Genomic DNA, 17,266 nt, shown 5'->3' with positions numbered 1-17,266 from the left:
CAATACAAGAAAGATGTGGGGCTGTTGGAGAGGGGTCAGAGGAGCCATGAAGATGATCAGAGGGCTGGAGCAGCTCCCCTACAGAGAGAGGGTGAGGGAGCTGGGCTGGTTCAGCCTGGAGAAGAGAAGGCTGTGGGGGGACCTCATTGCAGCCTGCCAGTCCCTGAAGGGAGCAGAGGAACAGGAGGGGAATCAGCTTGTTAAAAGGGCAGAGACTGGCAGGACAAGGGGGATGGAGTGAAGCTGAGGGAGGGAAGGGTTAGAGGAGATATTAGGGGGAAGTTCTTTACAGAGAGAGTGGTGAGGGGCTGGAAGGGGCTGCCCAGAGAGGGGGTGGGTGCCCCATCCCTGGGGGTGTTCAAGGCCAGGTTGGATGGGGCCCTGGGCAACCTTGTGTAGCTCCAGGGCTGGAGGTTGGTGTCCCTGCCTGTGTCAGAGGGGTTGGAGCTCTGTGATCCTTGGGGTCCCTTCCAACCCAGACCAGTCTAGATCAGTCTATCCTATGATCCTATGCTGGGTGTGGGGGGAGCAGGTACCAAACTCCTTGGGCTCTGTAAAGGACCAACCACGTTTATTTTGTTCAGAAAAATAGGCAATTATCTGCGTACAAAATCTGCTGGTGAGTACAAAATAGGAGATGCAGGACCCCCCCACCCCCCCTCCCGCACCCAACCCCCACCTGTGCTCCCGGCTCTTGCATTTGGGAGGGTTAAACACGTTCCCACTGGGCTGGGGGGGGGGGGTGTCATGGCTTCCGTGACCTGTCCCGTTGGCTCGCTGGGATGCAGGTATGAGGAGATGCAGCCAAAACCATGTAACCCCCACCCTTTAACCCCCCTCCCCCTCCCCAACTCATCCTTCTCCCCACAAAGGGCAGCATGGGGGGCAGCCCCGTTCACAGTGCCCCCCCTTCCTGGGCTCAGTGGCTTTGCAAGTGCTTGGGGTGGCCCTAGACCTGAGTTAACTCACTGGGGGCATCAGCAACAGCCCCCCAACCCCCCTCCCCAGCCCCCCCAAAGTGGGTCTTTGTACAACAACAACAACATTAAAAGGATTAAAAAATAAATACATTTGACGTGGGCACTTTAGGTAGGTCCTACATAAACACAGCCTGGGGTGCTGCAGATGCTCAGGGTGGAGGGGAGGGCATGGAGGGAGGGGAATTTGGCTGTATCCATGCCAGGGGCACAGGGTGCAGGTCCCACATGGGAACTGTGGTGTTGGCAGGTGCAGCCAGAGGGTCACCCTGGGGGTTTGTGGGGTGCAGAGCACCCACCCCTGAAGCACTGTGACCTCTCTGAGGGCTGCTCCAACCACATCTCTTCCCTAAAAAAATAGTAACTCATGGGAGAACGGGCCTGGGGAGGTGTGGGGGCTCTGGGGAGGCGTGGGGGCTCTGTGCACCCCTCGGGGCTGGATCCTGCCTGTGCCTTGGCCTCACCAGGCAATTCTTCCTCTGCCAGCCCAGATCCCCCAGGGAATTCCCAGGAAAACTCCAAATCCTGCTCTTCCTCCTGGACAACACGATAGGCAGCTGCATCCAGGGGCTGGACTGAAACATCCCCACCAGGTCCCTCGGGATTATGCTGGAAATTAGCCCCAAAACATGTACACAGGTCCGTAGGTACTATAGGTACACATACACACACACTGAGTACCCCAAGCCCTGGAAGAGGGATGTACCCACTTGCCACCTCAGAAACACAACTTCACACACCCCCCCAGAAAGCAGAGCTTTCCCAGGGGCTGCTGGCTCAGGTCAAGTCCAGGGGCAGAGCAGGGGGCCGGGGGGGACGTGGGTCAAGCCCCAGGTGTGGAACCCCAAGGGTGCTTGGAGACTGGGCAAGGTGCTGAGTGGGGACTGGTGGGTGTTTCTGCCCTGGGCAGCAGAGGTAAACATGAGGGGCTCGGCCTGTGTTACAGCAGGACCTACCCAAAGTCAGAGCAGTCCCAGAAGTGCTCTCATCTCGGGGTGATGTTTGCCTTGGGGACCAGGGGCCACCTCGTTGGTCCCAGGGGACAGAGGGGTCTCCTTCCAGGGTCCTGGGGTACAGCGTCCTCCTTCCAGGGCTGTGCTTGCACCCCAGGGACGTGCAGGTCTTGAGGGTCCTCATGCAGCTTGGCTGGTCCTGAAAGTGGACGGATGGATGGATGGACAGACAAGCAGTGCAGGAGATCCAGGGCGAGCGGGATGGGGCCGGGAGCTGGTGCGGGACCACGTGGAGATGTCTTGGGTGCTCCCAGATCAGGCAGGGAGCATCCACAGTGCTGATGAAGGGATCATCCTCTTCCTCCCGCTCCTTGGGAGGGCAGGGAGGGTTTGGCAGGTGCCGGCGGGACCCTCAGAAGAGGCAGGATCCCTGCAGGTCCCGCGCTCGGCTCAGCTCGGCAGCCAGGGCCCGGCTCATGCGGGTGGTGGTGACCCTCATGCTCTGCGCAGCATCCACGGCCCGGCTCAGCGCCCGGTTCAGCTCCTCCAGCTCCTCCAGGGCCAGGGAGCCGTGGGGGCCAGCAGCACGCAGCCTGGGGGGGTGGTCTGCTCGCCCATGTCCTGCGGCGGGTTGGAGTGGGGGTACCCCGGCCAGAGCTGGGGCTGAGGTAGGTATGGCTGGGGAGCAGTAGCTGGGGAGAAGGAGAAGACACAGGCTGGGCTTTGCTCCCTGGGTTGTGCCCCCCACCACCCAGGGCACACCCCTCTCCTCCACCTCCAACCCCCAGCACCCATCTCCCTACATTCACACCCATGCAGACCACCCCCCACCCAAAAAGAGCAGGGGGGGGTGTATGGCCTTGCTCCCGGCTGGCTGCTACCCCAATGCCTGAGCTCCATGGGTGAACCAATAGGTCCCTGGGGTGGGTACAGCCCCTCTCACGTGCACCCTCCTTCCCCATGGAGACACTGACCTCCCACCCAGCCTCCCCCCCCACCCATAGAGCATCCTTACAGCATGGGGGGCAGGTAAGGCACGAGGGGGACGGGCGCAAGGCAGCTGACGGCGGTGGGGGCACCGGGGCTGCCCAACAAGTACCAAAGTCCAGGCTGCTGCTCCGGCTTCTGGGCTCGGGGACCAACGTGGGGGTCTGGGGGGGCTGTGGCACTGGGGCCACACTCTGCTGCAGGAGAAAGGTGGTTAGATGTCCCCAGGGGTCTTAGATGTACCCGGGGGGGGGTCAGCAAGCGACAGCCCCAGGTGAGACACCCCTCCTCCCCCCACCCCTCCTGTGCCATGCTGGGCTGCCACTGCTGGATGGGGACACAGAGCCCACGGAGAGGGGGTGGTGGCACCACTGTCTGTCACTTCTGTCCTCAGCAATGTGCCACAGGCCCCAGGGCTCCCTCCTGGCCCCCCCCAGCCCCTACACAGGGATGACACCACCCACCATGTGCAGCTCCATCCCTGCTGCTGGGCGCAGGGGCACCCATGGGTGCCCGGCAAGTGGGGCAGCATGTCCTCCTTGGGGTGCTGTGCCGGGGCTGCCTCGCTGTGTCACCTATGGGGAGAGGGGGGAGCACGTCCAGAGCAGCCCCACGCAAGGGCAGTTTGGGGAGGGGGGCAGGAGGCAGAGGCCTTTCCCTGCACGGGCAGCTCCAAGGAGGGGGTAAGAGGGGGTCCTTCAAAAGCTGGGGGGCTGCACAGCGCTCTGTGGCAACAAGTGGCCTGGGGTGAGGGTCATGCCTCCCCCCTCCCCGAGCCTCTGTAATTAATGAGCTGAAGTCATTAGCAGCCCCATTACTGGGCTAGGGAAGCTTGGGGGGGGCTGCTCCCAGGACCACTCACCCAACCGAGTCCTGCTCCCACCACACCGGGAGCACCCTGGGGTGCCCGGCTCCTCCTGCGGCGCCGCGGCCACACGTGGGGTCACCGCCTCGTACCGTGTCCCTGCCAAAATACAGTGTGAGCCTGGGGCCCCTGGGTGGGCTCTGCCACCCCCAGCCCCCACCGCTGCTGGCACCCACCTGTGTAGTGCCCCCGGTACGTCACCGCTCCTGGGGGGCTCTTCTGTGGGGAGGGGGTGGGCTGGGGCGCAGCAGGCGAGGGATCCGACCGGGAGGCTGGGGAGAGGGGTGGGTGTGGGGGCTCTGAGCAGGATCTGGCCCTGGGCTGAGTGCTGCCGGGTCTCACGGGGCCACCAGGCCCTGCCCTGTGGTCCCGCAGCCCCCAGCTCCGTTTGGGGAAGGGCATGGGGAGGAGCACATCCCCGCTGTCCTTACCCCAGGGGGGCTCCTTACTGAGGTCCAGCTCCAGCCTGTCCCGTGGCAGCGACTCCGACCTCCCCCTCCTCGTGGGTGCGACCCCGGGGGCTGCCCTGCCCCGCACTGGGGGGCTCGGCTCCCTGCAGGGGGGACAGAGGTGCCGTTACCCACCAAACCCCTCAGCACCCTCTTGACCCACCACCTCTGCACAGCCACACTGCCAGAGCCCCCACCCCAAAAAAAAGCCCAGCCCCTCCCTGGGTGCAGATACAGGGTGGGCTGGGGAAGGGGGTGTCCCCATGCCCATGGGACATGGCGCTGCCCCCTCCCCGGGTCCCTCCTGACACCTACCCGGGGGGTGCGGTGTCCTTTGCTGTCCCACTGGCCATGGCCGGTCTCCTGGCCGGGGTGGCCCGTGGGGCAGCTTTTCCCTCGGGATAGCTGTGGGAGCGGCGCAGGGTCTCCTCCAGCCTCTGTCGCAGCCGCCACACCTCATCCCGCAGCGCCTGGATGGCCTGGCTGCCGCAAGAGAGATGCCACGGTGAGGGGCGCCTGCAGCAAGCGAGGTCCTGGCAGTGCTGGCTGGCACTGGGTGTCCTGAGGGGGGGAGCCCTGTCCAGGTCCTCCCCAGACCCCAAGCCTGTCCCCATCCCCACTACCCAAGGACCCTGCAGCTCATGCTATGGTGGTCCCCAAAATCAAGCCTGGGGCTTGGTTGGGCTGACATCCAGTCTCAGCCAGCCCACACGTGTCATGAGTTTGGAGGACTCAGCCCCAGCTAGGCCCTGGCTCTCAGAGAAGGGAAAGCCTGCTGCTGCCCAGCAGAAGATGCTGGTGCCTGTGGGGACTTTGCTTGGCAGGGTCCCTCTGTCACCCAGGGGGTGTTCAGCCTGGTTTTGGGGGGGGTGGGGTACATAAACACTCACTCGCGCTTCAGACGGGAGCCCAGCAGGTCACAGTGAGTCGGGTCAAGGGACATCAGGTCAGGGGATAGTGGGGTGGGGGACGGTGTGTCAGGGGATGGTGGGGGGCTGGCTGGGTCCCTGGCTGGGGCAGGGGGGTGGCTGCTGGCGCTGGCACAACTGCTGCCTTCCGCCTCCGAGTCCGTGTGAGCTGGGGAGGAGAAAGGCAACGGGGAGCCAAGGTTGGCAACATGGGATGTGGGGGTGTCCCCCCCACCCAGGGAGAGCAGAGTCAGCAGGCAGGAGGGACCCCCAGCCAGCACTGGTCTGGGGGGAAAACTCCATAAACCAGAGTCTCTTCCACCCACAGGGCCAGGGCCCCCCAGATCTCTCTCCCTGGGGATACACCCCCCCGAAAACGCTGCCTACTCACCGCTGTCTCCATTGGCTCCTGCCTCGCTGCCCGCACTGTCGGCCCAGCAGTGGGGGGAGTTGCTGTGTGAGGGGGTGCTGGGGGGCAGATGGAGCCCCCCCGTGCTGCCCTGCCCCACTGAGGGGTAGGTGCCCATCAGCGCCGGCGGGGAGGGAAGCGGGGTCGCCTCTTTCTTCCGTGAAGGATGGAGGGTTGAGGGGACGAGGATGGAAGGTCCCAGCGAGCCAGGGGTCCTGGGGATTGGACAGGTGATGCAGGCAGCCCCCCCCCCCAGCTGTGGGTCACTCTGCACATCTCCAAACCCCCCCTGCACCCTGTCACTGCTCCCCACACCTTCTCTGCCTCTTCCCCCACCCCTGCTCCCCTCCGATATCCCAAATCCCCCCAGACAGAGCAGAAAGTCTGTGTCCCCGAATCCCCCCTCCCCAGGTGAGAGCAGGGACCCTAAGCCATACCCAGTGCTGGGGGGCCGGTGCTCAGGGGTGTGCACAGGGGGTGACACCCTGCTGGTCTCCGAGCCCACGAAGCCACTGTCTGTCTCTGGTGACACGATGCGCTGCTCCTGCAGATGCACCAGAAGGGCAGGATTGGTGCAGGGTACCCCCAGGACCCCCCCAGCAGGGTTTGAGGGGGTCAGCTGATGGGGACCAACAGTCCTGGGGGACTCACCTTGCGTGGCCTGTGCTGGGCAGCAGCACTGCCCACCCCACTGCTGCGGTGTGATTGGGGTGCCCGTGGTGGGTCGGGGAGGCCCAGAGTGGGCTTGGCTGTGGCTGGTACCTCCTCAGCAGTGACCAGGGACAGGTGGCCCAGTGCATCCCCAGGCAATGAAGACTCCCCAGGGGGCAGCGGTGCAGATCTCCTCGCTGGGGGGTGCCTGTGGGGAAAGGATGGAGCGTGAGCGATGAGGTAGAGCAGCCCAATGAGTGGGGAAATGTCCCGGTGCAGCCAGCCAGCTCTCCTGTGGAGGCTGTTAACTCTGAAGCCTATCAATGGCTGTACTGTGAGACCTGCCATTTGCCCTGCCTGGGGCCTTGTCCTCACTTACAAGGGGGATGTCTCAAGATCAGCCCCCTCCTCTAGTGACCGTATCATGCAGGGGTCCTTGCTGGGGCCACTGTCCTCTGCTGTGGGTCCATCCACCTCCTCCTGGGACCCGCTCTCCGCAAGGCTCAGCTGCTCCAGGCTCAGTGACTCCGGCAAGGACTTGAACTGCTTGTACCTGGGAGAAGAACACCCGCAGGCAGGGCTTGGTGGTTTTGGGGAGCCACCCCCTGCCTTCCCCCACCTCTGGCCCCACCACGAGGGCACTCACTGCGCCAGCAGATCCCCGAAGTCCTCCTCTGCCCGGAGCTGCTTTCGCCAGAGGGGCCGGGGCAGCCGCCGGGCCAGCCCCTCGCTGTCCCCTGCTGCCCCCCGGGGACCCTCCATCAGCGCAGGGCTCTGCGGGGCACAGCCAAAGCGGGTCGGAAGGGCACCGCAGCTGGGTGCCCCTCCTCCTTCCCCACAATCCTTCCCCCTACAGACCCCCCCACATCCCTGCCCGGCTCACCTCGGGGCGCGGGGAGCGGGCGGGGGGTGGCGGGGAAGGGGCTGGAGGGGAGCGGGGCTGGGCCGGGCGCTGCGGGGGGAGCTGCCGCCCGGCCCCGGGCTCCAGCCGCTCTTTCAGCTCTTCCAGGCGCATTCCCAGGCGGAAAATCTCCCCTTCCACCTCGCTGCAAAGACGGCGACGGTCAGTGCCGGCCCCGGGGCTTCGCCGGCGGGGAGGGGCGGGGGTTGGGTGGGGGTCACGGGCACGTACCGGTGGGGATCGAAGTCCCCGGAGGCCTCCGGGTGCTGCTGCCGGGCTCCCAGGTACGCCCGTTCCAGCGCATCCTGCGCGTCCTTCAGCTTCCGAAACCTCTGCGGCACAACCGCGGCCATGCCCAACCTGCCGGCCCGCATCCCCGGCACCCCCCGGGTCCCGCATCCCCTGGCCCCGCCACCCCCGGGTCCGCACCGCCCCGGGTCCCGCATTCCCCGGGTCCCACCATCCCCCGGATCCCGCACCCCCAAGCCCCGGCACACCCCTGATCCCGCCCCCCCTGGCCCCGCCACCCCCCGGGTCCCGCACCCCCCTGGCTCCCGCACCCCCAGCCCCGCCGCCCATCCCCGCGGTGCGGTGCCGGAAGGCGCTCACGCACCTGGAGCTGCTCCCCGGGTGCGGGGGTCCCTGCGCGGATCCAGCCTTCGAAGTCCTCCACCTGGGCAGGGAGAGGGCTGAGCCCAGCCCCGCGGCAGCCCCCCATCGCTGAACCCCCGCTCCCGCCCCCTCCCCCTTCCCCGGGGCAGCCCCCCATCGCTGACCCCCCTCTCCCGCCCCTTCCCCCTTCCCCGGGGCTTGCCTGCGCCTGTAGCTTGTGGGTCTGTCCCGCCAGCCTCCGCGTCAGCTGCGGCCCCAGGCGGGTGGGGCAGCCCCCCCCGGGTGGAGGCGGGGATGGAGGTTGGGGTGACCCCACTTTGTCCGGCGGTGCCGGTGCTGGAGCTGCAAGGAAACACGAGGACAAGGCGATACTGGGGACCCCCCCGCAGCACCGGGCTGTGTGTGTCCCCCACACACACACTGTGGAGGTGCCGTGAGTGTGCGGTCTCGGCTGAACATCCCCCCCCCCAAAACCAACCCCTAGGGGAAGGGCGAAGAGCTGGACCCACCTCCACCGGGCGAGGCCGGGGGGGCCGGCGCGGAGCTGAGGGCGGCTGCGCTGGCCCGCGGGATGCTCAGGGCCATCACCCGGCAGCCGGTGCCCATGGTGCCCACGGTGACGCTGCGGTTGGGCCGCGGCGGGTCGGCGTACAGGCTCACCTGGGGGCAGGGAGAAGGGATTCGGGCACCCACTCTGCACCCCAGCACTGCCCATCCAGACGTACACACCCCCCCCCCCCCCCAAAGCACCCACCCCCATGGGGACAGCAGGCAGGGCGGGCAGAGTCAGACACCAGCCCTGCCTCAGTTTCCCCCCCCCCCGCGCAGCAGTGTGTGGCGGGAGGCGGTGAGGGCGACACGGGGACGCGCTTCCGCCCCCTGTCCTGCCATTTCGGCGGTGTGCCCTGCAAACCCTCCCCCCCCCCAGCCATTTCGGGGCCGGTTTGGCTCAGCCACCTCCCTGGTGCGGAGGGGAGCCTGTCCGGGGAGCGGGGTGGGGGGGGGCGGGAACACGACAGCCCCCGGCTTTGCTGCGGGTGCCACAGCAGTGTCACCCCCCCCTCCCCGGGTTGGGCTTGCTCAACCGCAGCAGCTCCTCGGGAGGAGGAAGAGCAGGGCCAGGAGAGGAAGAGAGACTGAATAACCCCGGGAGGGGGGAGTGGAGTGAGAAGCCACCCCCCCTACAAGCCGTCCCAGCCCTGGCACCCACCCTGGCACCCAGGCGCAGCTGGTCGATGGTGTTCTCGGCCTCGGCGTACTTGGTGAGCAGCTTGTGGTAGTCATCCTACAGAGAGGGGACATGCAGCGGGTGGTGGCACCTGGCACAGGGGCTCCGAGGATGCCCAAGGGGTGACACCACACAGAGGGAGGCATCCCTGTGTGGGGCTGATGGGGATGAGGGGGGTCCCGCGGGTGTGGAACACACTGGGGTACAGAAACCCACCCCCCCAAAGCACCCTGTCCATCTGGTGCAGGTGTGTGTCCCCATTTCTCTGCAAGGGGGAGGCTCCATCTCCTCCCAGGGGACAGGAAGCATCCCAAGGGACAAGCACCCAGGGGCAATGAGCATCCAGAGGGTGTACAGACACCCTGGGGTGGACACCAACATCCCAAGCATCCCTGCCTCCAGCCCAGTGCGATGCCCACATCCCTGCCTGCTCCTTCCCTCCCTGCCAGCCCCTGTGCAGAAGGGGTGACCAGCCCCAAACCCCACCAGTAATGCAGGGCTAACTCACTGGGTTGGTGAAATCTCCATTTCGGCTGCACACCCCTGGTCCCCCCACCCACCCCAAAGACCCTCCCAGTACAGCCTGGGACTGAACTGGGGAAGCTGGCCATTACCTGGAGCTGCTGCACCAGCTCAGTGGCTTGCTTGGGGGAACTGAACTCCTGTGGCAGCCTGGCAGCAGTGGGGGGCTGTGGGGACACCCCCTCCCCACTGCTCAGCAACACCTCCCGGACGATTTCAGCGGGGGACTTGAAGGCGATGGGGCCGCCCGGGGTGCTGGGGCAGGGGGGCAGGGCTCGGCCCCGCGGTGGCCGGTAGCTCTGCCCAAACTTCACCCGCGCCTCCACCTTGGAGAGGTCGGGCAGGGGGTGGTTGAGCCGCCCTTGGCCGTACGGGGTGCCATCGGCTGCGCTGGTGCCCGATCCCGAGGGATCCCTGGTCTCCCTGCCACCCACAGGCCGCTGCCGGGGGCTTCGGGACCGCGACTGCCAGCCAGGTTTGGGGGGTGGCACTGTGGGCGCCGCTGTTTTGGGCACTCGGGGTGCAGGGGGGGTCCCAGCACCCCAGGGCTCCCCGGTGGGTGCCAAGCCAACAGTGCCGGGGGCCGGCAGCCCCATCCCAGCTGCTTGGGGCTTGGGGACGGGCTCGGTGCTGGTGGCATCGCCGAGGTCATCGCTGGAGAGGTGCAGCAGGAGGCTCGGGGTCCAGCCCTGCCCACTCCCCCCGCCGGTGTCCCCAGCCGTGGCCCAGCCCCGGTGCCAGCGGGACGGGGTGGCGGGGTCAGGGCTGGTGTCGGACAGCCCGGAGGTGTCACCGCTGCAGCCGTGGGGCTGGCAGACCCCTCGGCCATCCTGCAGCACTTCGGGGCTGCCACTGGATCCCGAGCCCCACCGGCCCTCATAGGAGAGCTCAGGGTAGGGGTCCCCATCACTCTCCGGCCCCCAGAGCTCCTCTTCCCCCCCAGAGCTGCCCTGCTCCTCCTCCTCCGGGTGCCGCCGCAGGTGCCAGTGACCCTCCTCCACCGGGGACCCATCCTCCAGGTCCTCACCATCGCCTGCAAAACACCAGCACCACAGGGCTGCCACCAGCCAGCCGGCACCACCCCCCTGCCCCCTCACAACTTCCCCCTGCCCCCTCCCAGCTCAAGGGACAGCCGGCTCCCCCCTCCAACAAGGGTCTTGGGGCAGTGGGGGAGGACAGGACTCACCCCACGGTGGGCTCCCGGCATCCTCCCCCAGGCCAATGACCCCATCCTCGTCCATCCGCCTTTCAAAGTCGTCCTCCTCCTCCTCCTCCCCGTCCCGGCGCGTCAGCTGTGTTTGTGTCCATTGCAGCCATGGTGCCGGGCTGGCCATGGCCCGCGGGCACGACGTCCCTGTCACTTGCGCCGCTTCATGGCCCCACAGCGGCAGCGGGCTGGGGACCTCCTTCCCGAGAATGTAGGTCACATCATCATCATCATCATCATCATCACCGCCACGTCCTGGTGGGCCAGGGAGGGGGAGGGATGCTCAGCAGGACACAGCGGGCTCTGCTCGGTGTGTCCACACCCCACTCACTGCTGGGGCTTCCCCTGTCCCACAGACCCTGGGGACAAGAGCAACTCCCCCTCCACCCCCATCCCCATCTCATCATCAGCACCACGAAGTCAGAACCATCGCATCCCCCATGGCCACTACGGTCCCCAGAGGTCCCTGTAGAAAGGAGCCCCCCAGGGCCAGCCCAAAAGGCTTTCCTCCCGCAGGGTGGGCATGGGGTGACACCCAGCACCCTCCAGATGTCACCCTGCCAGGGCAGCCCCAGCCTGGGGACCATCAGCCATGTCAGGATGGTGCCGGGAGAGGCAGGAGAACCCCAAGGCCCCTCTGGCTCTGGGAGGGAGATCTGACAGCAGAAAGGTTCACAGCAGAGGCCAGACACACTCATTCCACAGATAACCCAAAAGCAGGAGCTCACCGGGGTTCCCAGAGCCACTCAAGAGATGCCAGATGCCGAAGACCCAACCATGAGGCGCGCAGCAGGAAAGGCCCAGGGGTTTTCCCAACAACCACCCAATTTTGGCCATGGGCCACCAGCCATGGCTGCCACCACACACACCAGCACTGAGCCCCACGCTGGTATCACCAGCAGCCACCCCACAGCATCCCCAACCCAACGCCAGAGCCTGGCAGAGCAACCGGCCCCATGTGGGGTACTCACCCTGTACCAGCATCCCCGCTGAGGTCGCTAAATCAGCACTCCCTCTGAGCACCCCAAAAACCTCCCCACACCCCCGGGGCAGGCGGGCTTTTGCAGAAGTAGGAAATGATGCTCGGTGCTTCCTGCAAGTCTGCAGGCAGCCACAAACTGCTTAACCCCATCGGGCCCTGCGCCCCAGGGAACCAACCCTCAGCCCGCGCCGCTTTAAGGCAAAACCTTCATTTTTTAATCCAGTTTGGAGCAAAAACGCTGAAGCAAAACTTTTGGGGGGTGGTGGGAGAGGGGGCAGGGGATGCCTGGTACCATTAGCAGCTGCAGCCTCCAGAAGACATCAGGAAGAGAGCCTTCCAGGAAGTGAGCAGCCCCAAAATTCAGCCATATGGCCCCAAAATTCAGCCAGGTGGAACACCTTCCCCCTCAGCAAAGCCCATATTCCAGATTTCCAGGGAGAGGGTCTGCCTGGCCCCCACCCCCAGATGCTGCTCACAGCCCTGAGAACGCTGTGGCCGTAACCAGGCACCCGACGCGCCCTGGCATGTTTGCAGGAGGGCAGGAATCCAGCTCGTTACTGCGCAATTAGTGGCACGAGGAGGAGAGCTCCTGGGTGCTAAGGAAACCATGGCGTGGTCCCCAGGGTGCTGCACTCAGCTGGAGGGGTGCTGCAGTGATTAGGGAGTGCCGCTGGCCTGGGAATGCCAGCGATGGGCAGCACGCTCTGGGGAAGCCCTCTCACCCATCCCAAAGCTCCAGCTCTGCAAATTCCCACTGTCAGTGGGAATTTGGGGGTTATTTTCCAGTGCCACCCAAGATGAAGGTCCTCACACATCGTCCTCACACCGGGAGCAGCTCACTCCCAGCCCTGACTGCATCCCTGGGGCTTCACGGGCAGGGAGCAGACCCCAAAGCATCCCTTAGGGTTTTGTAAACCTCCCAGGGAGTTTGCAGGAAGTTTTTATCCCTGTGTACTGGCCAGACAACTTCTCTTTCTGCAGCTGGAGGTGCTCCACAGCTTCTCCTGCCTCTGGGGGGGTTGCCACCAGGGAGGATGGGGTTGCCCAAGGGATGCCTCAGGCTCTGTAGCTTCTCAGTGCAGCTAAAGAGCAACTTAGGCTTTAGCCCCTCTCTGAGGTGGGATGTTTCCAGCCCCCAGCCTGCATCCTGCTCTGGAGAAGCAGCACCCTCCCCTCCTTGAACTTTGCATCACCCCAGAGAGATGAGGAGCCCCAGACATCAGGCCCTGGGTGGTGGGTCCTGTTGTTTTGGGGCAAAGAGGGTTAAGAGGCTGGCTACGTTGTTTTGGCAGGCTGGTACCCAGATCTCACCTAACCCACACACCACTGCCCATCACCCCGCTTCTGGGCAGCAGCCCCCAGGCTGCACCGCCCACAGCAGCCACGGGATCTGCTTCCAACCCCTCTATCACTTCCCCAGAAGGTCCCTCCTCCGACGGCCACGGTGGTAAAGAGAGAAAGACCTTGGATTGTTTCCCCCCGTTCCAGCGAGTTGCTTGGCTGTTACAGCAGCACAGAGAAGCTGGAGAAATGCTGCGGCTGCGGGCTCAGGACCCACAATGCAAATGCAAACAATCCCTACCCTGTGTCTGTGTGTCTCTGTGTCTGTTCTGCTTCTTTTCAATCTCGCTCCATGAAAACCAGAGGTTTACAACAGGGTACTCAGGGAAGGAGCTAAAAAGAAGCATAAAATCCTTGCCTAGAAACTGTCTTGCACCCCTAAACTCTGCCCTGCCTGAGACCCCCCACAGCCCATCGCCTGCCAGGGCCTGGAGGGGTGGATGTGCTCAGGCAAGGGAGGGGGTGCTTAGGGCAGTGATGAGTGCTGTCAGGTCCCTGCTCGCAGCTCCTGATCTCTGATGCCCTTTTTGGGCAGCTTCACCCTCCACCACAGCCACCCTGCGCCTGCCCTCACCATGCTGCAACCCACCGTGGGACAGGGAAGTGCAGGGCTGAGACCGCCCAACTCGTTGCACCCGTGAGGCAGAGGAACAGCCGCGCAGCTGAGGCCGATGTGAAGCAGCACGTGGCCCCATCCCCGCTCCTGGGGTTTATCGGTGGTGACAGCAGAGGAGATGCTGCATCTCCCACCCCGGGGCCTGTGCGGTGACAGGGACACAGCAGGGACACACAGACACACGGCAGCGCTGCTGTCACTCTGCCCGTGCTGCCTCAGCAACCCTGGGCAGAGTAGGTGGGTCGAGGAGGGGGGGCTTAACCCCCTCCACCTCCATCCCTGCGACGTGAAGGCAACATCCCTGAATGATGGGGAATAACCTCCTGGTGCCCCAAACTAAAACATCCATCCCTTGCCTGGGAGGGGGAGGGCTGTAACCCCCCCTGCATCCCCAGGGTTTAACCCCCTCCCAGGCAAGGGATGGACATTTTATTTCCCTACACCACCAGCTCCAAACCCAAGCTCAGCTCCAGGGAGCAGCTCATCTCCCAGTGGTGTCCAGCACCTGCATCCCCGCAGTGACCTGCACCCCAGCACCTCGAGGGGACAGACCCCCTCTGCCCGCAGCCAGAGGCCTCCAGCCATGGGGTTTTGGGCTAGAACCCTCTGACCCTGAGTCCTCGTGCAGCCCAGGGCTCTGCAGGGGTGCGCTGCCCACACGTTTTTCTGCTTGGGCATCAAAAAAGACGCTGGGGCTGATGTCTGGTGCTGGTGCCTTGCAGGGGAGGGATGGGGAGGGGTTATCTTTGGGAGCGTGGGTCTCCTGCAGCCTCCCCAACGTTCCCCTTCCTCGCCTCGGCTCTGAGCCCCTAAGCAGGAGCTGCACAGCGCTGCCCCCCCAGGCATCCCTTCTTGGGAGGGGTTGGAGGAGGTCAGAACGGCTGAACCTTGGCAAGGGGTGTCTGCGCCCCGGGAGCAGGAACTCCTGGGCTGGAATCCCTTTCTGGAGCCCAGAGCCCCGCTTCAGAGCACGCAGGGGGCAGAGCAGCGGAAACGCTCTCTTAGCTTGTGCTCTTTCCCAGTGAAACAAGGGCGGAACGTCTACAGCGAGGAAGAGCCCGACAAACCCTCCCCGTCCTCTCAACGCACACACGCCTCTTACTACTACACACCATCGCTCTGAAGCCCACACGGCTCCTTCTCTGCATGGAGGGGCCACGTTCCGCCCCCCCCCCCCCCCCCCTCCGCCCCCCAGCCCCTCAGCACTAGCACATCCTCCCCAGAGAGGCAGCATCTCTCCATCGCTTGCACCGGAGCCTCACGGCAGGACAGGGAGCTGCTCCCACAGCCACTTTCCTGCCTCTTCCCCAGCACGGGAACCCTCATGTTCCCAAGGCAGGCCCTGTTTATTGGGGGGACAGCGCTGTCCCTATGTCCCCAGGGCCTGCCCCAGAAAGCCGCAGGCTACCGAGGGCTGAATGAAGCCCCAGCGTCCGTGGGGGTGAGCCGGGGGCCGTAATGCCTGCCAAGGGCGGCCTTAATCCCCGTCTGGAGAGAGCGGCCACCGCGGCAGGGCCGGTGGCACAGAGATCCCTTATTAGCAGAGGACACGGGGAGGCGGCGGGGGATTCGGGAGGGCGGCCGGCCCCAAGAACCCGCCAGCAAGAACGCGGGATGGGGGAAACTGGCGACAGGCTGGGATGGGGCGAACCGACAATGGGCCGGGATGGGTGAAGCATCCACCGACCGCTACATTCTCCGGGGAATCCCTAAAACCCCCGTGGGTGCTGCGGAGCAAGGGAGAGCCGAGACACCCGGCTGGCCCCCGCCGCCGGGAGGGAACCGAGCGCGGCCGCCGCTGCCCTTTAAATAAAACAAGGAACCGAAGCTGAAGGCGGCCCCTGTAACCGCCTCGGGGGCGGCAGCGGCTGGGTCCCGCAGCCCCGGTGCGAGCCCCGGGCTTGGCTCCGCGCCGCCCTGCCCGGGGAGCCGCCCGGATCACACCCGGGGGGCACGTTGGGCCCCGGCTGGGGAGGAACCGCCGCAGTAACAAAGTTACGGCGAGTTTTCCCGGGAGCCGCGGGGGAGGCGGCGGCGCGGGCAGGGCGCGGGTGGGCGAGAAGCGGCGGCGTGTCCCGCACCCTCCCGCAACGCCTCGGGGATACGGGGAACCCGTCGAAGGGCGGGGGGGGGGGGGTGTCTCCCCATCTCCCCCCATCCCCACCCTCCCCTCCGTCCCGGGGATCCCAGCTGTTTCCCAGCCACCTCCCAGTCCTGACGGAGCCGGATGCGGCCCCGGGGACGGTCCCCGCCCCGCGCCGCGCATCCAGCCGCGCATCCAGCCGCTGCCCCGGGGCCGTCCCGTCCCGTCCCGTCCCGTCCCCTCCCTCCCGCCGCACCGCCCGGAGCCGGCCCCAGCCCCGGCCCGGCACACAGCCCGGGGGCACATCTGGCCCGGGGGCGGCACCGCTGGAGCGGGGCACCCCCCCGCGCCCCCGTCCCCGCACGTAACAGCTGCCCCGCGGCTGCCCACCTGCAGGGAGAGCCCGGCCGGGCCCCCCGAGCCCGGCGCTGGGCGGCCCCAGCCCGATCCCGGTCCCGTCCCGGCGCCGTTCGCCGCCGCCTCCCGGCCCGGCCCCGCCGGACAATAGCGCGCGCCGCCAGCGGCGGGGGCGGGGCCCGCGCGCTCATTAGCATCCGCGCCGCTCCCCGCCAATCCGCGGGCGCCGCTGGGCGGGGAGCGGGAGGTCATTAGCATAGAGCCAGCCCGCCGCTGTATTTGCATAGCCCGTGCCAGGCGGCCAATCAGGGGCGGGGAGGATGGCGCTCATTGGCATAATTTATGCAGCACTGGCGCCCTCTGGTGGGGCGGAGGGGGACGGCGGGCGGCGGCATCCCCGGGGAGCAGGGGATGGGGAAGGGGCTGTTAATGGGGCTGGGCATCCCCCCTCCGGGGAGGGACCGGGCGGGGGTGGGATGGGATAGGGGTAGAAATGGGGATGGAGCATCCCCCCCACCGGGGAGGGACCGGGCAGGGGGAGGGATGGGGGTGGGAATGGGGATGGGGCATCCTCTCTCCAGGGAGGAGCCGGCCAGGGGGTGGGATGGGATGGGAATGGGGCATCCCCACTCCGGGGAGGGACCTGGCAGGGGGTAGAATGGGATAGGGGTGGGAATGGGGCATCTCCTATCCGGGGAGGGACCTGGCGCGGGCTGGGATGGGTTTAGGGTGCGGATGAGGCATCCTCCCCCCCCACCTCGGGGATGGGGCTGCTCTGCCCAGCCGGGATGCTCCATGAGCATCTCTGCCCCTCGCCTCCCGTTCCCCCCACCCAGCCCCAAGAAGCCCCCACGAGCCTTTTTCTAACCTGACGGATTTATTGTAAAATTAAAAGCACAAGCTCTGTGTGTATAAATACGACGACGCTGCCAGCAATTTACAAGGCCTCCAGTTGCTCGCTCTGCACCTCCACGCCATGGCCCATGCCATCTGCCTGGGCACAGGGGCGACCACCCCAAAAACCCTCTGCCACGGCCCCCCCTTGCTCTGCATGTGGCACTCAAATGACAGTGGGGACACCCAGACCTCTGCCATCCTCCTGCCCCACTCCCAGCCTGGCTGAGGGGCAGAGGGTGTCCCTGAAGGGCAGCCCCCCACCTCAGAGAGGACGCTTAAGGGATGTGCACTGATCTCTGCCCGTTCTCAGCCTGCCCTACC

At 66.0% G+C, this 17,266-nt stretch overlaps 1 protein-coding gene across 1 annotated transcript; it reads right to left on the bottom strand.

Annotated features, from left to right (window-relative positions):
• Nucleotides 1–2,342: 2,342 nt before the first annotated feature.
• On the bottom strand, nt 2,343–16,333 carry AKNA (AT-hook transcription factor; the record flags this gene model as incomplete). The annotated part of the gene is made up of 24 exons (XM_084272735.1): nt 2,343–2,622; nt 2,946–3,114; nt 3,382–3,492; nt 3,780–3,881; nt 3,959–4,054; nt 4,214–4,335; nt 4,547–4,714; nt 5,122–5,308; nt 5,531–5,763; nt 5,986–6,092; nt 6,200–6,407; nt 6,579–6,752; nt 6,846–6,973; nt 7,083–7,245; nt 7,332–7,432; nt 7,714–7,773; nt 7,915–8,054; nt 8,222–8,372; nt 8,923–8,997; nt 9,555–10,495; nt 10,649–10,924; nt 13,234–13,325; nt 15,457–15,702; nt 15,828–16,333. The coding sequence occupies 24 exons, from the start codon at nt 16,331–16,333 to the stop codon at nt 2,343–2,345; spliced, it is 4,836 nt and encodes a 1,611-aa protein (XP_084128861.1).
• Between the last annotated feature and the right edge of the window lie 933 nt (nt 16,334–17,266).

The sequence above is a fragment of the Gallinula chloropus genome (assembly GCF_964237585.1).
Source record: "Gallinula chloropus genome assembly, chromosome: 18".
Classification (NCBI taxonomy): Eukaryota; Metazoa; Chordata; class Aves; order Gruiformes; family Rallidae; genus Gallinula; species Gallinula chloropus.
The sequence above is the reverse complement of the archived record's forward strand: the minus strand, read 5'-3'. Positions and strand labels throughout refer to the sequence as shown.